Here is a 27,700-nt window from a genome sequence, read left to right on the forward strand (position 1 = left end):
AAAGCAAGATGAGCGCCACAACACCAGAGTCGTCCACAACTGGACCTAATGGTAAGGGGTCCCTTTACCTTTACCTTTTTATGGCTGAGTGATACCAAAGGATGGAATTATAGTTGCGGTGAAGGGGTAAATGCTGGGCAACCCTATTTTTGCTTCACCCGTGGTTCCATCCATCCACCCTTTTCCTGTTTCTCCAAGAGAACCACAGAGCTGAGTTTCTTCTTTGCACATAAGCAAAGCAAAAGCTGGCACCTGAGGCAGTCCAAAAATAATCAGATTAAGTGTTGAAAAGAGAGAATAGAGCTAGAAGAGTCAACCCCCCCCCCACACTGGTGTAATATTTTTAAAGTCTCTTATCAATAAAATCAGGCTGCATTGAGCTTTTCAAATGGATTGTGGGGGGTGGTGGAGGCAGTTGTTAAAATGGTAGAAATTGAAAATTGGGATAAGATAGAGATTGGCTTTAGGCACCAGAGAAAGTGATTTGGTTTTAGCTTCAACTTGCCATGTATTAACTATTACAGCATTTTATTTAAATACATGAATAAATTGAAGTTGCTCCGTTACTGTATTTGATTTCTAATCATAATATCCATATAGAGATTTCTGTACATGGTGTAGTGTGTAGCATAGTGACTAAGAATGTGTGTGCCAGTTCGTATCTCATGCCAGCCAGAAACTCCCTGCGCTACTTTAAGGAAGGCCACAACTTCCTTGTTCTCAGATGTCCTTCTTGGAATATCAGAACAGCAACACAGGCCTGCTGTAGAAGTTGCAACCATTCCTGACACAATGCATTACTGATACATTATTAATGATGTGACCTCTGCCGTTATGTATATTGCTTCTCAGGAAGGGAGACAACATTTTTCAAAGCTGGGTACAGTACAATCCAGAGAATATGTGAATGGTATTTTCAAGGTGGTGGCCTTCAACGTGCTACTTTTATGGTTTGCCTTTGCCAATTTATAGTTCCTAAGACAGATTCCTTTTCTTTCCAGCTTTACAGCATCTGAAGCACTCAACTGGGAGGAAAAACCAGTCAAAAAATATTTATTTATTTAAACATTTATAAACTGCACTCTCGTACAAAACATCACAAGGTGGTAAGCAATGCTAAAAACCCTCACACAGTAATAACAACGTTGAGATGTCAAACACATCAGAAAAATCTGGCTGGCAAAGAATCTCAGGTTCCAGAAGCCTGTCTGAATAACACAGCATTTAAATGAAGTCTCAAAGAGAGCAGAGATTGTGTCTGCCAAACTTCTATCGGCAAGGAATTTCACAGGGCAGGGCCTGCCAGCTCAGCTCCTGGTAAAGGCCAGCTAAACTTCAGGGGCATTCGGGACCATCAAAAGTTCATCTCCAGAATAACTCACTGAATGAGGTTTAGCACAAGACCATCTTCATACCATGAGATGGATATCTAACTTGAAAGTGTGGAAAGACACAGAGACTGTGATCGAAAGCTGTGCTTGTGGGTCTTCCCCCATTTACTGGTACTTAAGTTTGTGCACATGGTGCTGCCCCACTCTATTGCTCATTAAAGCAGTATAAAGTCTGCTAAGAATAATCCCTGAAGCCAACATGGTTCCTTCTACAAGTGGAGACTTCCACATCCCCAGTGCGTAGCAATCATGGCTGCAGTTTTTGATTGGTGTAAATATTATTGTTAGGCACAAGTCATTATTGTGTGGCGTTAGAATAGACATTTTGTCAGTCAGCTAAGTCTGAGGTAAACCCCTACCCCCCCACTTTCAGTACTCTGCATAGCAATTCTCTGCTACACAGCACTCTAAAGAAGTCTTACTGATAGGGATTTAAACAAGCACCAGGAATTTAGGACGTAGGCCATGAAAGTGGAGTCAAGAATCTTAAACTGTTTAGATTGTGGATAAAAGCAAATAAAAGCAAACTCCACATTTTTTTGTTGAGTCACATAGTATCAAATAAGCTTTGCTAGAATATTTAAGTGTTCCCTGTGTACTACTTGTAAAACTGCTAGAACAGCAGCAGGAGTAAAAATAGCCAGAATGTGAACACCCAGATATATAATTTATAGCTATGCCCTAATTTGCTCTGAACACAGAATAAGCCATCCTACAAAGAGCTGAGATTGTTCAGTAACTGGTAAGAAGCAATTCTATCACCTGACCTTATTGATTTCCCAAAGCCTAAACAAAAAAGGGAATGGTTTTCATTTTTAAAGGTTGTGTATAAATTAATAAATGAATATACTTGCACAAACACAACACACATTACCCCACATCCCAAACAAACCATGAGCCCAAGTTTAGACAAAAGAAATAAACCAGACTCTGGCTTGTTTCAGTCATGGCATGGCAGCAGTAGGTGCAGGGAAGAAGTGCTGTGGGAATTTCTGAGCAGCATGTACGAGCATATAGTAAACCCCATTACTGTACTGATATTTTATCATGCTAACAGCAAAGACTTTCAAACACACATGTCTTCTCTAGGCACTAGAAGGCACACAGTGATAAGGCCATGTAGATCTCTCCAGGGAGCACATTTCAGAGTGCTAGCAGCACAGCTGAAGAGGGTTAGCATTAGATTTGCTTTGAAAAGAGTAGACAATTTCTCTTTCTCTTTTTGCTTCAATAGGATCAGGTCTCTTGGGCATTGTGTTTTCAATCTGTAAAGAGTTTTGTTTTTAACTTCACCTTGTCGCTTGTGAAGTCAAACCCATTCTGTGTTTGAAAGGAGCATTTTGATAACTAGGTCCAAATGTTTCTGTTGAAAATTAATACAGCTTATGCTATAATGCAGACTTCCTCAAACTCGGCCCTCCAGATGTTTTGAGACTACAATTCCCATCATCCCTGACCTGCTAGCTAGGGATCATGGGAGTTGTAGCCCAAAAACATCTGGAGGGCCAAGTTTGAGGAAGCCTGCTATAATGTGTGGCGTGGCTTGGTTTCACACTTGCTATTTGGGTTTTCTCTTTCCCTTTCTAAGTGTTTCAACTATTAAGGTTACTATCAAGCTTGAAGTGAAAGACACTCCTGCAGGGATCCAGAAAGGTTGCTTCATCTAGAACGTTTCTGCTTATAAAAACAATTGTATTGTCAGTGTCTTCCATCCAAAGAATTGTTTTAGTTTGCTGTCTGTATTAGTTGTGTGTATAGAATTAAAATAATCTCTGGAGCTACCTGGAAGTCACCTGCATTTGGTGGTGTGTCAGACTTATCATAAATACCTTCACCTGCATATTGCAACAGTAAAACTGTATTCTTGGTACCACCAGCAACACCAACTAAGATTTACAGTCTCTGTATCTATAGCATCGACTGCACACATTTCAAATTAAGGGAACATTGGCAGGCATTGAGCAGCCATTTTAGAACTGGAAAAAGGCACACTGGCAGTGATGTCAGAGAATCAGACAGAATGAGAAACAGGAACAGAAATTGCTATCGTAAGCATATATGTCCCATGTTCAGAAAGGATACCAATCCGGAAATATTATTGGTATATGCTACTTGCTCTTGCTTTCAGTCCACAAACAATATGTACCATATTTTCCAGTGTATAAGACGACTGGGCATATAAGACGACCCCCAAATTTTCCAGTTAAAATATAGAGTTTGAGATATACTCGACCGCAGATTCTCCACCTGGCATATAAGACGACACCTGACTTTTGAGAAGATTTTCCTGGATTAAAAGGTAGTTTTATATGCCAGAATATACAGTAATTATGTCCTCCTTCATTTGCATTTTGTTTCCTTTGCAATGAATGAATGGGGTGGAATAACACAGTGACAACACCATTTATGTAAGTTACATAATTTCACCACAGTGGACAGCCAGATGAATAATGTAGCTTTTTGGAAAAGGATGAATTGCAGTGGAACTGAAACAGTGCTGCATGCAATGAATACAGGGTGGAACAGAAAATGACTTCTACTTACATCCATACTGACAGTTTATATATCTGATTTGTACTGTTCTACAGCAGTCTTGATCATCACTATCTTTTTTGCTTGCCTTTCATTTCCGTTGCTTTGTTAGTATTACATTTCACCTATTGTAGCTTGGAAAGAACAGCTCAAAGGCTTACAGTTGCTTCAAATAAGATATCCTTACTGAATGCATTGTATAGGGCTCTATACACAATTCTCTATTTTTTCCTCTTTCTAGTCCTCACTTCCAATCTCTGCGAGTTTCTTTCTTTTCTTTTTTTAAAAGCAGGGATAGGGAACCTATGTCCTTCCAGATGTGGTTGGACTTCAGGTTGCATCATTCCTGGCCTTTGACCATACTGACTGGAGCTGAAGGGAGATGGGAACCCAGTAACATCTGGAGGACCACATATGCTCTATCCCTGTCTTAGAGTGACAGAAATATGCAAGAATATAAATTGTTATATGGCATTATATATATATATATATATATATATATATATATATAATGTCTGATCACTGGATCAGGCCTGGCACCATTTTTCAATACTTCAGAAAGTACCCCAAAGAAAATGCAAATAATGATGGCAACATGCAAGATGCTAGGAAAAGATTCAAATAAACAAAAAACAAAAATAGCTATATACCTTACACCACCAGACAACTTTTGCAGCCCTATCTAACACCTAATTATGTCTATCAGAAAGAAGTCTCAATGATTTCAGTAGGAATTATTCCCAAGGAAGTGTGCATAGAACTCAACCCATAATAGTAATGAGTCTATTATGGCTGCAATCCTGAAGTTACTTACAAGATAATAAACCCTAATTACCTTCAACCATTTTAGAATATTCAAGCTCATACATATTTGTATGAACGTTTTAGAATGTTTAAACTCATACATATTTGCACAGTTTAAACCTGAACAATCTACATATACTTAAAAATACTGCTCACTTCATTCAGGATTTGGAGCAAGCCACTGAACTTTAGCCAGGTAAAAACGTACACAGATAACGTAGCATATTAAAACAAAAGCTTCATCTGAGTTGTACTGCACAATATTTAGATACTGCTTCACTGCACTATTTATTAGAGGAAAAATGTATAACATCATTACAACTTTGAGCCAGTTTAAAAATGTTAATCTCACAATTAATAATCACAGACGTATGCTTTCCCGTGCAGCAACAAACACCGATAATCTAAATCTGTCATGCTGAACTTTAGAGTAGCAGACAACCATCTGCATACATACATCATACAAAAAGTAAGTCTGCATGCCCTTATGCTTCCTTCACTGGAGAAATGAGACAAAGTACGGGGGCCATAAATGTAGGAAAGTTACAGAGCGGAAAAGCCAATTCCATATTCAACTCAACAAAGCTCAGTCTGTGACTGGGGACTCAAAACTGCTCACCTGTACGACGCTTCACTTGGCAGATGCTTTGGTTAAAACCAAGTTGTCTTGTGTGACTGTGCCATATTAGCAAGGTATGAATCTGTGGCCTGGAAGGGTCTACCCCAGACATATTAAAACTGAATGACTAGAGGGGTCAAGGGCATGAAGATAGCTACATAGAATGCTGCACAAGTAGCCAATTTTAGGCTTAGTCCCCATATTTACATTAGCCAGAATTGGGTGCAGACTATGTATCTTAGTTAAAGACTCACTCCATGAGAGAAAATGTGTATTTGGTTGTATTTCAGGAGAAAATATGCTTCTAAACCACCCTCGCTGCTCTACAGATGTAATGGGTACCTTAACATTTGGACTGGGCTATAACATCTTAGACTATGGAGGCGGGGGTGTTTCATATGTTTGAACCACCACAGACAACCACAAATGAACAATCATACCCTAGGCCAACCCCAACCTCTCACCACCAAAGGAACACAAGCAAACAACAGAGAACCTGCACAAACAGCACTGACACCAAACCCTACATACATTAAGTAAAATAGAAACATAGTCACCCCACCCCACCCCAACCATCTTCCCCCCCGCCCACCTCTTCCCCCCTTTTCCTTCCTAATGTCTCAACAAATGAAACTGATTTGTAAAAATGTTACTTGGAAAAAATACGAGAGAGAGACATTGCACATACTTTTGTGAATCAAGAAAATCTTTACTACTACTACTACTAATAATAATAAAATCCTATACATAGAAAACCAGCATATCAGATAGAAAGCTAGGCTAAATGAAATCTGTATGTAGACACACACACACACACACACACACACACACACACACAAAACCTCTGGAACAGAATTCAAATAAAACACACACAAACATGCATTCTGAAATGATACAACCCCAGATAAAGACACACCATGTCACTGCATAGATTATGAATATCCCTCACATATTACCTGGTTGGAGATTTCTATTCAAGGTGGGGCAGCTGCTGCCTACAACAGCAATAAATTTACTTGTAGACCTTGACATATATTTCAAGGGTGAAATTGTTTCAAAAAAGCTTCCTGCAGCCAGTCTCACTAATTCACTAAGCAGGGCCAAATGTGGGCTTTTCTGTAGCAAAAGAAAGTGACCACAGGTGCCTGCAATTTCCACTAACGGAGCCACAGGCTTTGCTCAGAGCCAACTGAAAGCTTAAGATGGCCTTTTAAATACCATGGTTACAACAAGCATGAGGGCGAAGGTTTGGAAGCACTTTCTCTCTTTGGTATGCAAATGCAAAGGTATTATATAGATGGCTTGATGTTTCTGGACCTTTCTTTATCATTTGCAATAAATATACACACCTTCTGCTCAGTCCTACCCATACCATCTGCTATTCCCCGTGGCTTAAAGAAAAAAAAGCAACAGATCGGAGTGTGTTTGTGTGTGGGGGGGATGTTTTGCACATGCAAATATATATCTGTATTACAGTTTAGACCAAAGCTCTTTTTTTCTTTAGGGATTGGAAATCTGTTGCAGCATGAAAGACAATAAACAAAAAGCCAAGGGTAGTACTTAATTCCAAATCATTTAACACTGATGAGGAGATTATTAACAGAAATGCTTTATTCAGCCTCTGCTATAAAAGCACAAAGTCAGTTTTTTTTTTAAAAAAATGTCCCAAGCATTTATTTATTTATTTTTAGTGATGGCACTGGATGAAAGGTAAGAACCAGAGATACTGTGTTGTGCTTTAAAGGAGAGGGGAAAATGGAATAAAATCAATTGCATCTTTCCCACATTCTCAAAAGCAATAAAGCTTTACTTTCAAAATGAAGGTTGATCAAAAGAGGTGCCCTTGTGTTGTTTAGCCATTGTGAAACTTTTGGACATCACTTTTGAAGAGCCTTAAGCAGCGCTTTCTTTCAGCCGGGTCTCACCAGAAGTCAGTTCTGGCATCTCTCAAGTGGACACCATTGCCATTATAAGAGAACAAAGGAGGTGTCCGTGGTGAGTTCCGGCACTTCTTTTTTTTCTAGAAAAAAATAGCACCGCTTTTAAAAGGTAAAAAATTTGACTTGGCAACTGTGAGGAACCTGCACTTTGTTTTCTTTCCAGCATCCGCTCAAGTACATAAAAGAGAAGCTTCTACATAATATTGGAAGCAGTGCTATTTTTCTAGAAATGAGGTGCCAGAACTCACTATGAACACATCCCTCGTTCTTTTAGAATGGCAATGGTGCCCACCTGAGAGGTGCTGGAACTGACTTCTGGCTGAAAAAAAGCCCTGATTGGAAGTTGGTTGGTGGTTGACGGATTTCAGTGACCAGCTGTTCCACACAAGAAATTGCAAGAATTCTCTCCCCCCGCCCCGGACAAAGTTTTTGACTTCTGCTTTGAATATGTGAGGCAGAAATGCAACAGTTGCATCCATCCCTATCACTGCATGTGGGGCGGGGAGAATTGTCCTGTTCCCCCCAAGAATGCTGCTTGGTCCCCACCTTGTTGGTATCATGGCAGCAGGACAGGGTATTTTGGAGAGTGGGAGCTGTTATGTTGGTCCAGCACCCACAAATTGCTTCCTCACCAACCAGAGGACAAAGGAGATGCTTCCCATGACATTCCTCTTCTCAGCTCATTCACATGAAAATGCAGGTGAGCTGGTTGAGGGGCAGCTCCATGCCAGCAGTTGTGGAACATTAATCAGATACCCAGAGAAGCTTTGCAAAAGGTATGATGGGGGAAGGTTGAGAGAGAGGCCCCAGGAAATTTATGAGTAGAGGGGAACAGATGCTGGAAGTGGGAAAATGACAAGACAGCAAAGGCAGGAAGAAAACTGGACTGGCTGCAATTAGTGACCCAGCAGTAAGGATCCCACTCTAAGAAGCCTCTGAGGCTAAGAGGACATATTGGGTTCTGAGGATCTAAAGAAGGAGGTATCTGACAATGACCTTGAAGAAAAAAATAGTTGCTGAGTGAGCAATGAAGTACACTTTCCCCTCTCTTTGCAATATGTTCCCAGTTGCACACTTTCTGCATAAAGTTTCCCCAACTTCAGTACATTTCACAGAAATGTGTAAGATGAATTCCTGCAGACTGTGTTGGTACCAGGTGCAATTTAAACCACACAAATGCTGTGTAGTTTACAACAAGCATGGGAAAAGGGGCTTAAAAAAACCCAATAGATACTGACATCTGAGGCATCATTAACTAAGACTCATAGTGTTCAGCCTAGTCATTTATTGGATTCACATACAGTATAATGACCCACTTTCAGTCAGTGTTGTGAGCAGGGTTTCCATTCCTTTCAGATATATTGACAATCTGGCAAGTGCATTTTTGGCTCTGGCTTCCCTGTACTTATTTCATACAATAGAAAGTCTATTAGAAGGATATTAGAGCTTTAATTATAATATGGGCACTCTTTCATTTTGCTACACACTAGTAATTCCCAATAAAGCTAATGGAAATTATCCAGCGTCAACAAAAGAATGTGCCTTAGATGCTAACAGCCAAAGAACCAAACATATCAGAGAAATGAAGGTTCTGGGAAGTAAATGAATAAAAGACAGTTGAATGACAAGACAGAGAAGCAATGGATATTGACTTAAAAAAAAAACTTACACCCACCCACACCCACACCCATAATCTCCCCAATATTTAATTTACTTTAACTCCAAAATTAAATTATTCCTGATAGTAACTAAAAGTGAACAGGGATCTTAGATGGGCAGCGTAATTAAATATAATTGAAAAATAGAATGCAAACTGCTGAAGTCAAAAGCTGGATCAAGAAGAGAATGGCATGTGTGCACCTTTGAATAGTTTTGGTATTTTTTAAAAAAGGAATGTTCCTCTTGCTTTCCTGACCCTTAGGATTGTTCTGCATGTGCAGAGATCTGCGACAGAGCCAACCCTGCACCCAAAGCCCTGCCAGCTTGATCCAGCCAGAACAGGAGTTGAGAGATGATCAACTCTCTCTCTCTTTTTTCAAATCTCCCTGGCAATTATTGCTATTTACCATTTCCCCTCCCACTGACTTCAATAGGAGGAAAAATGCATTCCCCAGCTCCAGGGTGGCACAGACTGTCAAGCCCAATCCACTGGTTGGTCAGGGGGATGAGGGAGCTTTGGATGCAAGGGATGCTATTCTGGCAGTAACTCTGCAGTTCTGCAGAAACACTGCTGGCAGTAGTGCCATGACCATGGAGTTTTTCATGGGTGTATCCCTGCCAGTAGACCTCCCCTCTACCAGCAGAAGAGCAATTTTAACCTACCTTAACACCTCCCCACACCCACCTCAGGCAGTATTCATCATGGATTAGTATTTCTTTATTATATTATTAAGTCCCCCCCCCCAATATTTTGTGATGCTAGCCGTTGTCCGTCTAAGCATATATAACTGCATCCAATGTCACTTTTGATACCACAATGATAAAGGGGATGACACATTTGTTTCCTCTGCTTGAGATAAACAAGGGCCAAGCGGATCAAACTTATTCTGCCACATAAATGAGAAATGTGCTTATGGTGCTGATGACGGGGGCGGGGTTCTTAACTCACATGTATTCATAGTCATTCTGCATTTGCTCATCCATTTCCCCTCTACTTCTGGCCTGTCTAGAATAGGTGCAAGGAACGGAGGATTTTCAACACAATGTCCTTCCATTCTGACTCTACAGTGAAGGTTTCCTCTCCCCCGATGCCTTCCCACAGAAACCAGCAAGAAGCCAAATATTCTGGCTGGATCATTCGAATCCATATTATCTTGGAGTGATCTGTTATTCAGGAGGGGCCAGCAGAATGTTCCCTTTGATATCCCCATTGCTGCAGTTGACTGCCGAGGTGCAGTGCAGAGGTTGGATTTCCAGAGTTGCAGCACATTCCCAGAGCTACAACACCCACCACCAGCAACTTGTGTGTCTCAATATGTTAGGTATGTTAGCATAGCTATGTTAGACTGGTGTGCTGCTGCTGCTGCAATAATAAATGAGAGAGATTTGTGGCATTTTTATCAACTGTGCAATGAAAACAAGTAAAGCAGAATGTCTCTACTATCTCCAGCCCGCTCCCCCTCTGTCGATGCTTTTTGAAGGGGGACTGAGAAGAGCTCTGTCCCCTGGCATTCCATCAATAGAGATCAGACAGACGGCTTACCCTGAGCTGGGAAAAGCTACCAAGATCAGGTAAAGCCCCTCAAACTACTCCCCTGGATCTTAGTAAGAGTTGCTTTACATTAAACATCCCCCCTGCCCCCACCTAGGTAGTGTACATGACTGCAGAGAGGTACAAGATGAACAGCGTCACATGTGAAAACTGCACAAGGATTTTATTTACCCAGTGCACAGTCATATGATGCAGGGCAGCATGGGCTTCCAAACTTGTGGAACAAGCACTTTCCTCATCTGAGGCTGTGGTCTAAACCACTGAGCCTCTTGGGCTTGTCGATCAGAAGGTTGGTGGTTCAAATCCCCACGACGAGTGAGCTCCCGTTGCTCTGTCGCAGCTTCTACCAACCTAGCAGTTTGAAAGCACACCAGTGCAAGTAGATAAATAGGTACTGCTGCAGCAGGAAAGTAAATGGCATTTCTGTGTACTCTGGCACTTGTCACAGTGTCCCGTTCTGCCAGAAGCAGTTTAGTCATGTGGGCCACATGACCTGAAAAGCTGTCTGTGGACAAACGCCGGCACCCTCAGCCTGAGAAGCAAGATCAGCACTGCACCTCATAGTTTCCTTTGACTGGACTTAACCATCCAGGGGTCCTTTACCTTTTACAAAAGCAGTTTTCACCTAAGTGCATGTACAGCACCTGTGCAAGAAATATCACCTGTATGTGAAGCACCTGCAGTAGCTAAGTGTCAGCAGAACTTGCTTACTCTGCACATGAGAACAATGAGTATATCCACTGATTAAAAAAATAATAATGCACCTATGCCCTGTTCAAATCAATGATATTTAGGATCCTCTAGCTTGTGTTCTGTCCATTGGCACAGTTTCAAGGTTGAAGCAGATCTGTAGCCCAGTGTTTTTCAACCACTGTTCTGCGGCACACTAGTGTGCCGCGAGATGTTGCCTGGTGTGCCGTGGGAAAAATTGAAAAATTCAAGAGAATTACTTTATATATAGTCAATATAGGCACAGAGTTAATTTTTTTAACATTTTCTAATGGTGGTGTGCCTCGTGATTTTTTTCATGAAACAAGTGTGCCTTTGCCCAAAAAAGGTTGAAAAACACTGCTGTAGCCACTTGCATGCCAGAAGGTTTTTTTTTAACAGATGCCCTGCATTTGTCCACACTTCAAAACCTGATTATAGCCTATTATTTTTGGCTTGTAATAGCACACGTGTGCAATGTCCTCCCAGCTGAAATATGAGAGGCCCCATCAGTATTGGCATTCCATGACTTCTACTGGTAGAAGACATACCTGTTTAGGAAAGGATTCCCCTGAACTTAGAACTTTTGGTCTAATCATTTTGCTTTCTAGTTGTTACGCTTTTTAAATGACTTGCTTTACTGCACTTTTAAATTATGGATGTTTTTAATGCTTTGATGGAATTGTTTATTGAGTATTTTAATCATGGATGGATTTTATAATTGATTTTGTATGTGTAAATACATAAACCCTATTTGGGCCTTTAAGGAGGATATAAATAAATAATCCTTTCCGCCTTTGAAGGGAGACAAGAGTTTGTGTGACTGGAATATATTTCTGGACATAACCCTACTTAAGATTTAATTTTAGTACAATGAGAAACACCAATAATACAGGTTAGGCATCTATAGTCACAGTTATACAAGGATGAAACCAGCACGAACAATTCAACGGCAGAAGCTGGTGCATCCCTGATCCAAGTTAGGCGGTGATTCTACACAACCATATTGCTTCAAATGCCAGTGAACTTACTCCACACATTCTAGGGAGGAATGGTAACAGAGCCAGGAAAATATCCCTCTCTCAGCTGAAAAGTGTGAAGCACAATTACCTTTTTCACAGAAGCGTCCAGTAAAATGCAGAGGGCAGTCACACTGAAATGAGTTGATGCCATCAGGAAGATTGATAGGATGGCATGTTCCTCCATTATGACACAAATTCTCTTGGCAGACTGACAACGAGACTGGGCGAGCAGGTGAGGGCAAAGCTGACTTGAGTGCTTCAGAAACAGTGCCAGAGACATCCATCGGTGTTTCTTCAGATAGAGGAAATCTGTGAGACAATATTAATTTTATTTGAAACATTTGTGACTTGTTGAACAAGCCCCCCCCCCAGCTTCAGAGGCAGTGGTCCGCTGGGTGCCAGCTGTCAGGAGGGTGACTACTGCTGCCATACCAGGTTGAAGAGCTTAGCACAGGAACCTAGCTGGCCATGGTGAAAGGTAGGCTCAAGACACCTTCCTGCCTGAGGTGAATTACAATATAGTATACATATTCCACATATAAAAGCTGGTCAGATCTTAGGTAAAGGTAAAGGGACCCCTGATCGTTAGGTCCAGTTGCAGATGACTCTGGGGTTGTGGCACTCATCTTGCTTTATTGGCCGAGGGAGCTGGTTTACAGCTTCCAGGTCATGTGGCCAGCATGACTAAGCCGCTTCTGGCAAACCAGAGCAGCGCCGGAGCTGTACCTATTTATCTACTTGCACTGCGTGCTTTTGAACTGCTAGGTTGGCAGGAGCAGGGACCAAGCAACGGGAGCTCACCCCGTCGTGGGGATTTGTACCACCAACCTTCTGATCGGCAAGCTCTAGGCTCTGTGGTTTAACCCACAGCGCCACCCGCGTCCCTGGTCAGATCTTACTTCAGCACTAAAAATGGGACAGTGCCTCCCATTGCACCTGAGGACAGCAGACTAGCTCAGAGGGCACAGGGCAGCCACACAAAACTGTGAAAAACAGGATTCTGGACTGGGTGTATATTTGGTCTGATCCAGCTGGGCTCTTCTTATGAACACACTGCAGTAACTCAGTCTCCACCACAAAGAAGATCTCCACACTTCCTTTCAAGCAGGCTAGCATAAAGCACCCACACCCACAAATACACACAAGCCCCATCCTCTTAGGAAGATTACTACATATATTGCATTGCTCTGACAGCACTATGGATTCAAAATTCTGAGCCGTGGGGCCTGGACTTCAGCCCCAAGTTCCAGTCCTAGCTGCGCCACTGGATGTTGGACAGATTTTTTTTTTTAAGCTTTCTCTCAGAATCCCTGGAAATGGCACTGGTGGTTCTTGAATAGCAGCCCCAGTATTCCAATCATATTTGAAAGCAGAAGTTGTAAATCTGCTCCAGTGTAACTGCCAGACTCTCAGCATGCAAAATAATCTGTGGCTGATTATGAGGACAGAACAAATGTCATGCAGGATAGCTAGCAAGAAATACAAAAACACTGAGATGCCCTTATCGAAGCAAAACACATGGAACACTTAACATAAAGCCAGATGTCTTCAGGAGATTCAGGCCTTTAATAAAACTACCCAGTGGAAAAAAGTATTATTTGCATTATAGATAGGGGGTATTGCATCCATTTGGTGATGTGAGGAATGCTTTGTTTGCTAAAGAATCAGTGGTCAGTTCACAAAATACTGAGCCTCTATTACAGACACTAAAATAATGCCCTCTGCATAGCCAGCTCTGTGACAAATTGCTCTGTTCAAAGAGAGAACTAAGTCTGATTTCTACACTGGGTCTGAAAGTTGAGTTTATCACCCAAGTTTTCTTTGCAACAGATGCCATGTTAAAGGGGGATGCTAGCCCTCCTCCATATAAGTGTACAGAAAATTTAGGATATACCGTTAGGGCATTATATAAATTCAAATAATAATAGCAACAATATCTAGAATAGTAGTAAAAAGGTGATATGGGCCTCCAAAGGAAAAAGGGACAAATACTGAAAGGAAGGGATATTTATACTATTTTTTTTCTAAACTTAAAACAATGCTATATTCAGCAAAATATCCAAATACATGAAAGAATTCAATGTATTGTATGTCGAAGCAACTGGTATGAGTTTGGCCAAATTGCAGGAGGCAGTGGAGGATAGGGGTGCCTGGCGTGCTCTGGTCTATGGGGTCACGAAGAGTCGGACACGACTGAACAACAACAAATGTCAAGGGATGCGGGAGGTGCTGTGGTCTAAACCAATGAGCCTTGGGCTTGCCGATCAGAAGGTCGGCGGTTCGAATCCCCGCAACAGGGTGAGCTCCAGTTGCTTGCTCCCTGCTCCTGCCAACCTAGCAGTTCAAAAGCACGCCAAAAAGTGCAAGTAGATAAATAGGTACCACTCCGGTGGGAAGGTAAACAGCGTTTCCGTGCGCTGCTCTGGTTCTCCAGAAGCGGCTTAGTCATGCTGGCCACATGACCCAGAAGCTGTCTGCGGACAAATGCTGGCTCCCTCGGCCTGTAAAGCGAGATGAGCGCTGCAACCCCAGAGTCGTCCACGACTGGACCTAACGGTCAGGGGTCCTTTACCTTTACCTTTTTATGTAAAGAGACATTGTAAGTTCTGCAGTAATTTGCTTATACATCATCAAAACCAAATAATTTTAGCAAGATCTAATAAAACTACATCAAATAAAAACAACTGCTATTTTAAGAAGCGTATCTGGATAGAAGTTATCTTGTGAACCACCCTGAGATCTTTTGATGAAGGGAGGCATATAAATCTAGTAAAATAAATAATAAATAGATGTTATATAGACATTAATAACACCTAAATTATATTGATATGAAAATATGTCTGGTTCACATCTGAGCAATACTATAATAATATTTATTATTTATATGCCGCCCATCTGACTGGGTTGCCCAACAAATGAAACACATTAAGCACAGCAAAACTTTCCTAAACACTAAATGTATCAGTGTTAAAAACAGTATTCACTGTGAGCACAACTTGTTCATCTAATTTATAAACATCTAGCCAATTAAACATTTTCTTTTTATAAAAGAAATCAGTCAAGATAGGAAATGGGGGGAAGTGATGTACCAGTTGGGTATGCAAATCTGGCCATATCACCTAAATACAAAGATGCCTTTTAATCCCATTGTAATCATTTTAATTGAGGATTAATTGTCTCTGGAACCAGCCAACATGGGTGCTTAGATGGGCGCAGAACTGGAATTATTTGCCATAGATCATTGCTATTCATGTTTTCTTGGAAGCACATTCTGCTGAACACAACAGAAATTACTTGCAAGCAAGTGTGCGCAAAATTGCCATATTTATTTTAGAAACTTGTGCTCTGCCATGCTGACAAATTTGAAGTGGCTTACATCCTAAGAGAGGAACGAGGAAGCTGTGAGCCTCCAGATGTTGTTGGACTCCAACTTCCATCAATCCCAAACGGTCAAGAACGATGGAAGTTGTAGTCCAACAACACCTGGAGGGCCACAGCTCTGAGACATCGTAAAATAATTAAGAATATCAATTAAAATAAACAATAAGAGAGCCAGCTCAAATGCACCTACACCACTCAGGCACTCCTGGCAATGGGCACCAGCTGAAAATTCAGAAGCAAAGCTGGATTCAGTGTTCCTCACAGACTGCAAACCAGATAGACCCCCCTCCCACAATCATCTCCATCTTACTTGTATAGTTTCTCAATTCCCTTACTGAGAGTCTAAAGGAGACTACCTTGAAGAAGACAACAACAGGATTCTGCTACTGTCTGGTTTTGTTGATTTTTCCAAATAGCCAGCTAGGGATCTGTTGCTCTCAAAATCTTTCTTCTAAAAGGTGCCCAATTGTTAATGTAACAATGTTTCTTCCAGACCTCCTTTTGGTTAGCCCCTTTTCTTTTTCCTGTGCAAGATCATTAACGGAGCTAATATCTGCAACTGCTTTCATTCCAATTGTTATGAATAAGTAATACTCCTGACTCCAAACAGTTTAACTAAAATGCTTATTTGAATAAAGAGCTAGGAAGCGTTTAAAAGGCATTTAGTAATTGAGGTGTTGGAAGCTTCATCAGTGCACAGCAAAAATGCACAAAATGGACACCACTGATTTTCCTTCCTCCTCCCATTATTCCCCTCTATTCTGCAATACTGAAATGATGCTATTCAGCCAGCTTTAGGGCTGCTATAGGTTAATGTTTAGGCTAATGTGCAGCTGTGTTAATTTTTATTTTTAAATAACTCAATGAAGAATTAAGGCTATTATGCTGTGCACACTTACTTCACACAAAGAACTTGCTGCCCAGTGAATATGCACAAGAATGGGCAAAAAGGGAAATGTGGCCTGTTGTACATACAAGGTTGGTATTTAGGATCTCATACCCTAGGAGCTCAAGCTTATTGCTGGCATAAAATGTAGCAGAAAGGGAAGAATTGTAATTAAATTGTGCCCAGATCTTTAACGATTTAAATGCAAAACAAATTTCCTTTTTAGATTCACACTGCAGGAGTTCACCTGGTAGTTTTTCCTCCACTCTCTCTTTTTTTGTTTTGTTTCACAACTCTCCCTCACACACAGATCACCCCTATTTACATGCCTTTTCCACTATCCTAAAGTCTCTGGCACGCACGCACGCACGCACACACACACACACACACAAAATTATCACTTTCACCCCCTTTCCCCTATCACTTCCTTCCTCCTTTTTTCAACTCTCCCTTGCCCACAGTCCGCCCCTCATTTCCATGCCCCGTCCTCTCTCTTATTATGCATTCCCCTTTGTACACACCCCCATGCAGATATGTCACTGTATCTTTAAGCAAATAGAATTTCAAGAGTAAGCCTGTCATCTAGCATGCTCAGTTAGAGCAGGTGAAGGTCACTTGATGGATGCTGTACATATATGGGTTGTTAATAAAATAGCTCTTCTAAACTACTATGTTGAATCTGGAACTTCATGTGGAAGACAACACATCATACCAGGAATAAACTATTTTGTGGGAAAGTACTATGGAGTATCTGAGGACTACATAGGCTTTATCTCTCAGTGGAATGGAAGAGGGATACTGGTAATTTAAAACAGCCATTTCCCTCACCCCCCACCCCTTTTAGTATATCTCCCTTCTTACTGTTCTCAAACAATTTCAGAAGTCTGAGTAAGGAGGGTGGGTGGAGGGAGACTGAGATGAAAATTGTGGTTTTAAACAATGGCAGAGGTTTGAGTAAAGCAGGGATGGAGTGACACTGGGGCTTGCTTTTTTAAAAACACACAAAAAACACAAATGAAACAATTTTAGAAAGGAGAAACAGCAGAGATAGACAAGAAAGAAAAGCTAGCACCAAAAAAAGCTAACACAGGAGAGACTTGCCCAATGCTCTACTTGCTATTCTCAGATCTTGTTTAAAGTGCCACTCTGCCCAGTGTTACCCCCTGCTCACTCTATTTAAACCTTTGTCATTGTTTAAAATCACCACTTTCCACCTCTGTTTTAATTCCATTTATTCAAACCTCTGCTGTTGTATAAAACCACCAGTTTTCTTTGTGTTCCCTAAACCCACCCCCTTCTCTTTTGCTCCCCCTTAACATCTTGCAAATCCAGGACACACACACACACACACAGAGAGAGAGAGAGAGAGAGAGAGAGAGAGAGAGATGACAACCAGGGTGGGGCACCAAGCTCAGGGTCTAAAATAGCCTTGCTGCACTGCTCCTTAATGGAATTGTGAAGAGACAAGTGGAGCAATCCATCACTCAACCCACTGCGGCTCTGGGTGTGCATATTTTAGGTGACCCATAGGACATGAATTTTCAGGAACTGCCACCTATTGGAGTCACCCTGCCACTGTCTTCCTTATACAGAAAAGCCCTGAACTATGTGTTTCCCACCTAATAAAACATCAATGAAGGCTGTCTCCTGGATTTGCCAAAGGATGCTATTTCAAACATGAAGCACAACCACATCGAAAGGGCCTTTTGTACAGTAGACAAGGTTTTCAAGTGGGGCAGGCAAGTGTAAATCTGAAAGGTTTGGCCAGCTCATACAGTAGTAGCTATGCAAATATCTGGCTAGTTTAGCAGATTCATTACAGAGCACATCTCAAGTGACTGCTGGATCTTTAAGAATCAAAGACATATATGCTACTAGTCTTTTAAAGAGGGGGTTACAATTCCTTTCTTTGGCTTGATCACTGTAATTTCAGACACATGGGATTTTGTGTAGTTTAAGACACAGTGGGTAGCATCAAATGATCCAAAACCAAAAATTAGGCCCTTGGGAATTTAAAATAGCTGATGACTGTTTACACCAGTGATAACATCTTCTCATTTCCTAACAACAGCTGTACCAGAGAGAAAAGCAGAGTTTTGGCATTCTGCAGTGCCTCTCTAGGAATTGCTTACAGAATGAGAAACGTCACTTTATATCAAGTTTGTAATCACATGAACAGATGCTTGTAATCTCTGTTTGTAGCTGATGGAAATTTGGCTTCTGTAACCAGCATAAAATTTATGTAAGAAAATCTGGCACTTAGTCCTACAGCTATTGGGAGGAAAATTAATGCATACTAACCCCCCCCCTTTTTTTTGTTCAGGTAGCTAGATTACAGCAAGTTCATCAATCATAGCCAATCTACCAATGTTACTAACACTGCTGATAGTGTCCTCATACCTTCATGTTTACATGTCCCTAACAACGAAGTGCTCCCTCATGTATTCCATGCAGAAAATTGAGGGCAGATGTAACTCTCGAGACCTCTGAACAGGCAACTACATCACTCTTCTTACAGACACAATTAAGAAAGATGCTTGAAACAGATCTCTCAAAATATACTTATTCAAGTCCAAATCGCACACGCTTTCCTGAGCTATGGAGATTAAATAAATTAAATTGATGCACAGTGAAGATGGTGTGCTGGGTCTCCAATTTAGGATTTCTGGCAGTTCCCTTGTATGCTTGACAAGTAAACTGTCACAACTCTATGCGGAGACTCTTCACCATTATTATTAAGGGGGTAACTCACACTTTTAGTTTTTTCTTGCTGTGACTTATTACTTATTCTTCCACAGAATAAAACACAGTTTTCTTCCTCAGGTACATACCAGTAGATATGGTTAAAGGTAAAGGTAAAGGCACCCCTGACCGTTAGGTCCAGTCGCGGATGACTGGGGTTGCAGCGCTCATCTCGCTTTACTGGCCGAGGGAGCCAGGGTGCAGCTTCTGGGTCATGTGGCCAGCATGACTAAGCCGTTTCTGGCAAACCAGAGCAACGCACGGAAATGCCGTTCACCTTCCCGCTGGAGCAGTACCTATTTATCTACTTGCACTTTGACGTGCTTTCAAACTGCTAGGTTGGCAGGAGCTGGGACCGAGCAACGGGAGCTCACCCCGTAGCGGGGATTCAAACCGCCGACCTTCTGATCGGCAAGCCCTAGGCTCTATGGTTTAGACCACAGTGCACAGGATAAAAACAGCTCAGATTTCTCCATACTCTGTGTCTCCATTCTAGGGAAACTGAGAACCACTCTTAATGTTAAACAGAACAACATAGTTGTGACTGACTGCTAAGCCAGACTTTAGTCTGGCAATGCAGACCCCCAGAAATTCCAGCAGAGTGCTGGAGCCTCTCACTGATTGGCTACAAAGCCAGCTAGTCACAGAGCAGGGAGGAGTAACACTTTGGGAGAGGGAGAATAAAAGGAGCAGTTTCTGAGGGAGAGAGTTAGATAGGGCTAAGGTTCAGGTTAAGGGATAGGGCTTGATTCGAGATGTTAGACAGGGTTCAGGCTAAGAGCTAGGGCTGGAACTGAGTTGAGAGATAAGGTTCAGGTTAAGAGATAGGGCTTGTTTTGAGATGGGGAGTTTGGGAGTGAGATAGGGTGTAGGATAGGATTGGACGGAGGGAGAACTGGTTCAGATTTGAGTTGAACATCTACACTGAGGAGACTATAGCAAGAGGACAGAGCCTCACAGCTTAGATAGGGAGATTGTGTTGAAGGTCTGGGAAGGTATACAGACAGGAGTGTTCAGGGAAGGCTGTGACTGAGCCAGGAGAGATAGAACCTGTGGGAATTCAGGCTACCTGGGTCTCTTTCTAACCAGGAGGAGAGAGTTCTTCTAGGTACAGAGGACTCCCGAACCAGTAAAAAAGGGTGAGGTGACCCCCCCTGCGTCTGTTACACTAGTTGGAAAAGGGAGTAGTAGTCAAGGGAGCTAGCAGAATTATTAGATTATACCTCTTCAGCATACAGGTGTATGACTGCATTCATAATATTTGATATTTAAAAAATGGACAAACTTCCCCTGCGTGTGGAAAATTCCAAATTCCCAACAGGGAGAGAGTCTTCTCCTCGATAGGCTAGTTTATATACTGTGAATTTGTTTTTAGATGGGGAAACATCATGCATTGCCCCTCTGATCTATTTCTGCATAGTGTGTAAGATTCCACAAAATGGAGCTGGCATTCCAAGGCCACCTCTGCCCAGGGGGGAATTATGCTTAGCCTGGAGGTTCTGTACTTGTCTTTGTACAGTTTACGATTTCTTGGAGTCAAGCCAGCAAGGAGAACTGAAGCAGAGTTGTGAAAATTGGATATTCCCATGCCTGCTCTAATTAGGTGAGAACAGCAACAAGACAGTACTTCTGGAATCTTGGTCGTGTCCACAAAAACTGCATCTATACCACTCACCATACTTTACTTGTGTCAATGTAATAAGTATCTACTAGTTCAAAGAACTTGATACAGTTCTGAAAAATCAAACAGGCAGATCCGCCTGTTTATGTTTTGCATTTAATACAGGAACTGATGAGCAGTCACATTTATGTGGGTTTTGAAGCAGTCATCATGAATGGATAAGCATCATTATGCATTTTTATAAGCATATGCATTTTTTTTAAAAAAAAAAAATCTGCCTTAGGTTGCAGTCCCTATGCATGCTTATCGGGGGAGTAAGCCCCATTGACTTCTGGTTGGGCTGACATTTCACATTTGTAACTTCAGTTCCATAGTGGAAGTTTCTGTGCAATTTTAATTAAAGCTTATGGTGAGGAAAAGCCTTCTTTTACAGCCATTTGTGCCTGATAACTCTGCCTATCCGCAGAGAGTAATAATTGTCAGAATCCTTCATTCAGCTAATGAGCCATATAAGCGTGGCCCCCATAGGGCAAGTATAGCTCGATTTGTAATTCTCTTTGTCCTGTCTGGAACAGGGCAAGAGCTGTTCCAAATACTTTTTCACTCGAGCAGTGCTTTTAACAACCCGTTTGCTCCAAACAGTACTCATACTTCTCCTCAGTTACATGCCACTCTTCCAGTGAAAGGGGGAACCTCAGCCAACAATAAACCACCATAGGGAGTGAGAAAGGATGAGACTTGGGGGCAGACATCACCTGAACACACCTGATGAATAGCAGGTGGCCTTCCTTTTGTGTTGAAAATGATTTGGCAAACTGGAAAGAGAAATACAACACCGTAACCACTGGAAGAGTAAAATGAAATCAGACGCTTCCCTTCAAAGAAAGCAACAGTGATGAAGGTTGTGGAAGACTTTGATGGGTTTTTATTGAATGGGAAATGGTATTTTTAACTGGAAAAAGAGAAGAAAATTGGAAAGGCAAGGTGGGACACAACTCTGCAATGAAAAGTTTTTTCATTGATGAGGTCCCTACACCATGAGGGTAAGGCATAACAATGCAAAATGCAACATTAAAATAGTTTAAAACAAATTTCAATCACAACTAGAGTGGGTCCTTAAAATATATATCTCAAATGTCAAATGTTAGGACAGGGGCCCCCAAACTAAGGCCTGGGGGATTGATGCTGCCCAATCACCTTCTAAATCTGGCCTGCAGATGGTCCGGGAATCAGCATGTTTTTACATGAGGAGAATGTGTCGTTTTATTTAAAATGCACCTCTGGGTTATTTGTGGGGCACAGGAATTCATTCATCCCCCCCCCCAAATATAGTCCAGCCCCCTACAAGGTCTGAGGGACAGTGGACCGGCCACCTGCTGAAAATTTTTGCTGACCCCTGGGTTACGATGAAGAGGGGCCTCTTCAGAAAAGGTGAAAGCTGAATAACAAAGGTTCCAGATGCATTGTGGTGTGATTATATAGACAAATTATAATTTTTTACTATTCCATTGGCTTATTCCCAACTGGAGATTCTGAGCCAATACATTGTTTTTCAGCCCACATATCTAAAGGACATTTTAATGTGTTTGCTAAATACAGTGATCAGTAGGGAACAGAACAATTCATTTTTTTGTGGTTGCCTGGTGCTATCTAGAGAAAGTGTGGGTGTTTGCTCAGATTGTTCTGGCTAGTCATGCTGACTGGAATGTTGTCTCCAATGGCAACATTGAATTTTGGGGTACAATCAGGAGCCACAAAGTAGCTATATAAAAACTTATTATGTGGCAGCTTTAACTGAATGGGGAGGCAGTTGCCTATAGCCCCCATCCAGCCCATCACTGCTTCCAGACACTGGTACAACACCTTCACAGCCTTTCCTGATTGTAATAGAATGGAGAGTCAGAGCAGTGCGTCAACAGAATACTGATGGCACTGCTCCAAAACTCTGGATGACATCTCCCAATGGTTTCATACAGCATAGAAGACAGAATAGACCAGGGTTTCCCAAACTTTGGTGTCCAGCTGTTCTTGGACTACAATTCTCATCATCCATGACCACCGGCCCTGCTAGCTAGGGATGATGGGAGTTGTAGTCCAAAAACAACTGGGGACCCAATATTGGGTAACCCTGGAATAGACCTGTCTGGGACACCACAACTCAAAAGCTGGGGCTGGGCAACAGTCTTCTAGTAATACTTTCTGGTATTGACTCTTGCAGGTAGGAATGGAATCACAGTAATACTGTAACGCCAACACCCACTTCCTTGAGTCACCCCAGATAGTCACAATTGTTCATAGTTTAAAAAGCTGCTGAGAGGTCAAGGAGAACCAACAGGGTTGTACTACCCCTGCCTCTCTCCCAATAAAGGTCATCAGTCAGGGTGCCCAAGTCTGTTTTGCTGACAAAACCAGGTCTGGGATCAGACTGGAATGGGTCTTGATAGTCAGAAAGCTGCCCACCTTCCTCTCAAATCACCTTGTCCACTTGGTTTTATAGAATCAACACCCCACCCCACAAGCACTGTGCCTGGAGAATGTTGGGGAAGTTTCCAGTGATGGTTTGGAAGACAAGTCCTCTCAGTGAGTGAATGCCAGATCCCCCATTCCCCCTCTCCCCACCCTGGCATTTCCTTTATATATTTACATTTCACCCCCTCCCACCATTTTGGCTACTGACTGTATGACTTAGATTACCATTTTTTAAAAACATCTCCAAAGATCCTGCAGGACCTGAATCGCTTTGGATTACAGTGGTACCTCTAGTTATGAACTTAATTCGTTCCGGAGGTCCGTTCTTAACCTGAAACTGTTCTTAACTAGAGGTGTGCTTTCGCTAATGGGGCTTCTTGCTACCGCTGCGCCACTGGCACACAATTTCTGTTCTCATCCTGGGCCAAATTTCTCAACTTGAGGTAACTCTTCCAGGTTAGCGGAGTTTGTAACCTGAAGCGTTTGTAAGCTGAGGCGTTTGTAACTCGAGGTACACTCCACTCCATGTGTTTTAAATAAATAATTATAAATGCACAGGAAACATTTCCGTATCAGAGGGCAGTGTTTCCATTTCCACCATCTCTTTAACTAAATATAGATCTATTTAGAGTGACAGACATGGATAAGTTATATACTGTAGTTCAGCAACCTTTTTCAGCCATGGGCCGGTCCACCATCCCTCAGACCATGTGGTGGGCCGGACTATTTTTTGGGGGGGGGCGGGGGGCGGAAATGAACAAATTCCTATGCCCCACAAATAACCCAGAGATGCCTTTTAAATAAAAGCACACATTCTATTCATGTAAAAACACCAGGCAGGCCCCACAAATAATCCAGAGATGCATTTTAAATAAAAGCACACATTCTATTCATGTAAAAACACCAGGCAGGCCCCACAAATAATCCAGAGATGCATTTTAAACAAAAGGACACATTCTACTAATGTAAAAACATGCTGATTCCTAGACCATCTGTGGGCCTTAGGTTGCCTACCCCTGCTGTAGTTCTTTCACCCCTTTTACAGATTGCTGCAATAATTGCAATTTGATTATTCCACTGGCCAATTCATAGCTGAGTAGACAGCAATCTATATTTGCCTTTCCTGAATTAGCTGGGTAATACTTAATTTCAAAATCTGGGACAGCTTTGAACTGTTCCACCCAGGTCTTTCTCGCCTGCAAATAAAAATGCATGTTTTATTGTTAGTAGCACCTTCTCTCAACACAACTTTCTGATTCAACAATTTTCCATATTTAAAATCAGATTCAGAGAGGCAAATTCAACTTGCAACTGCAGAATAAATGATAATGAAATAACTCCAGTGTTAATAATGCACAGAAATTGAACAGATCTATTTACAGAGACAATTATTTTAAATTGCTTAATTCTAACCACCCGCTTCAGGTAGTTCCTTTTTTCAGGCCACCTGCCAAGTGATCAATTGGTGCTGCATTTAATGTCAGCTGGCCTCTCTCCTCATTCCATATACTACCACCCAAGTTGAGCTGTATTTGCCTGAGTCACTGCTTGTCATCTCTTATTAATAAAAGCAAGGCAGTTTTAGAAGTTGAAGGTACATGGACAGTTATTATATGATATCATCTTGCATCCCATTCTTACAAGGATCTTATATCCTTTTGGCAATTCTTCATAATGGTACTATAGATTGCTTTTCTTCCCTCTGGGACAAATTAGGGATAGAAATACAATGTGTAGTCACTGCGCCAGATTGTTTGGGACATCACATACTGCTGAAGTCTTGAAAAGGATGGGCACAAAATACTTTTTAAAAACGTCTCTGAGTCATCCAGGTTCATGTCCCCATTCTGAGATTGCTTAAAATTCTCACTACTCTGAGATGGAATGAAGATGCAATTTAAAGTTTCATACATTTTTCTTGTATTGTGAAGATTTGTTACCATTTTGTATTGTTAAAGGAAACCTTTTCTGCAAAAGCACCATATGTTCTAGTACCAGGTGGGTCATGCTGATGTATTTAGCGAGAGGAAAATGAATTTTCTGCATTGGCGACTCTCTCTCTCTATCAGGGATTTCAGGTGTTGCTGGACTCCGGTTCCCAAGAGCCAACGGTTAGGGATGATGGGAGCTGTAGTCCAATAGCACCTGGCAGGTCACAGATTTCTCCATCCCTGCTTTCTATGGTCACACTCTGCCAACATCAATAACTAAAAGGCTCCCTGCATCCTAAATTAGGTTGCTGGGGTTTTTTGGGGTGTGTGTGTGTGTGTGTGGAAAGGAGGTTGGAAGGTGATTTCTGTCCTAGTTTGAGTGTGTGCTCAGAGGCACCCTGTCCTTAATTCTTAGTTTATTTATGCCATCCCTCCTGAGCCACTATTTTGCACCAGGGAGATATCAGGTTATAGTAAAAGATAAAGCAGATCTGCAAGCCTAAAGATGTCCCACCCCTTATATACCATTACTCTGCAGTTGTTTGCTCCTTGCACTGCTATCTCTTTTAATTATCTCTAGGGACACCAAGGATGTTCTGTAAGCGAGGCATGTTGATCTGTTACTGAATTACCGTCTCTCTTCATACATAGACTTAGTCCACTGCAGATGAAGTGGCTAACTGTCTGCAAAAACCTCATGCCCCAATAAATCAGCCTATAAGAAACGTCTGTTGTTGGGTTTTTTTATAGAAAAAAAGAAAAATCACTGTCCACCTTATACCTGCTCTTTCACATTTTAAATAATGAGGTAACAACCATAAGTCCAATACTTTCAAATCATTTGGTTTATAGCTAGACATGCGGATCCAAATGCATTTACATCATCACATGTTTCTTGATAGGCAGATTAAAAAAAAAAAAGAACTCAAACAAGAGCATTTGCTTTTCACAAATAATTAACATATCCAAGCTGCAGGGGGCACTGGTACACTGTGTATCTAAATTGCAGTTGTGTCATACTTAAGGCATAATTTGACGTGGAGTCCTGTGGGTTACAGATACAGTAGGGGAAAGCACATAAACTATTTAAAAATCAATTTAAAGTTTGAGAAATTAAGGCAAAATATTTATATGCAATGTTCTCCTCCAATCTTTTCAGAATACAATTCCATTGTTATTACAAAATGTGCTTGTTTGCTTGCTGCATTATGCAAGTGTGAGAGGGCAGACCTGTTTTCTTAACTTTTTTTGCAATCAAGGTCTCCTAAAGGTCACCCTGTCTTTAGAATAATGCATTACTCAGTTCCACCAAACAACCACCCTCCCCTATCATAGGCTGACTTTGTTAAATATATCCCTAAATGATCTCACCTAGGACTGCTTTATACACTTCAGGAGCTAAATCAGGGGTCAGCAAACTTTTTCAGCAGGGGGCCGGTCCACTGTCCCTCAGATCTTGTGGGGGGCCAGACTATATTTTGAAAAAAATAATGAACAAATTCCTATGCCCCACAAATAACCCAGAGATGCATTTTAAATAAAAGCGCACATTCTACTCATGTAAAAACACGCTGATTCCCGCACTGTCTACGGGCCGGATTTAGAAGGCAATCAGGCCGGATCCAGCCCCCAGGCCTTAGTTTGCTTACCCATGAGCTAAATCAAGGCCTCCAAAGCACATTTGAATGCGGCAATGTGAAAGCCATTATCTGTATGTTGCATGAAGAGGCTCTCCATGCCTAAGCCAGCCAAACTCAGAAATGTGCCATGTTAGCTACCAGAATAGCACAGCCACTCAAGTCACTCAATAGGCACCACACTTTACACCGATTTTTATAGAACAAAATAGAAAGCCTTACAGGCTTTCATCTCCTGATTCGAATTACAATTTGATTAAATATTCCTGTTACCAGGAAAATCACTTGTGCCAGAGAGAAATAGGGAAGTTTCTGCAGGCTATGCGATGGGCATCTTAGAAAGCAACGTGCCACACAAATCTACCTGCTCTGATCTTCATCACATATACTATGGATGGGGAACCTATGACCCTCCAGAGACTATTGTACTCCTATCCATCCCAGCCAACATGGCCAGTGGCCAAGAATGATGGGGGTTGTAGTTCATCAACATCAAAAGGACCACAGATTTCCAATCTCTGGAATGCTGCAGGAGTCACTGCTGTACAGCTGGAGCTCAAGCTGTTCCAGTGAAGTCATAAAGAAGGATCTATGTGGATCAGGTACTTTATATGTTTCCTTTTCCCTTGGAATCAACCCTGTGCAGGGCTTGCACTGTTGCCATTAGAAAGAACTGTGTCATTTATTTATTTTTTAAAAAATGTATTTTCATTAAAGATTTTATTGATTTACAAAAGTGCAATCTCTCTCTCTCTTATTTCCCCCCTCCAATGTAACATTTTTTTTACAAATCGGTTTCATTTGTC

At 41.6% G+C, this 27,700-nt stretch overlaps 1 protein-coding gene across 1 annotated transcript in view; it reads right to left on the bottom strand.

Annotated features, from left to right (window-relative positions):
• EYS (eyes shut homolog) overlaps positions 1 to 27,700 on the bottom strand; it is a 266,420-nt gene that overhangs the window by 132,033 nt on the left and 106,687 nt on the right. The window contains exon 7 of the mRNA XM_033143208.1: positions 12,316 to 12,536. Coding sequence (XP_032999099.1) covers positions 12,316 to 12,536 — 221 coding nt within the window. The remainder of the gene's footprint in view (positions 1 to 12,315; positions 12,537 to 27,700) is intronic.

This window comes from Lacerta agilis, chromosome 3 (assembly GCF_009819535.1).
Source record: "Lacerta agilis isolate rLacAgi1 chromosome 3, rLacAgi1.pri, whole genome shotgun sequence".
NCBI lineage: Eukaryota > Metazoa > Chordata > Lepidosauria > Squamata > Lacertidae > Lacerta > Lacerta agilis.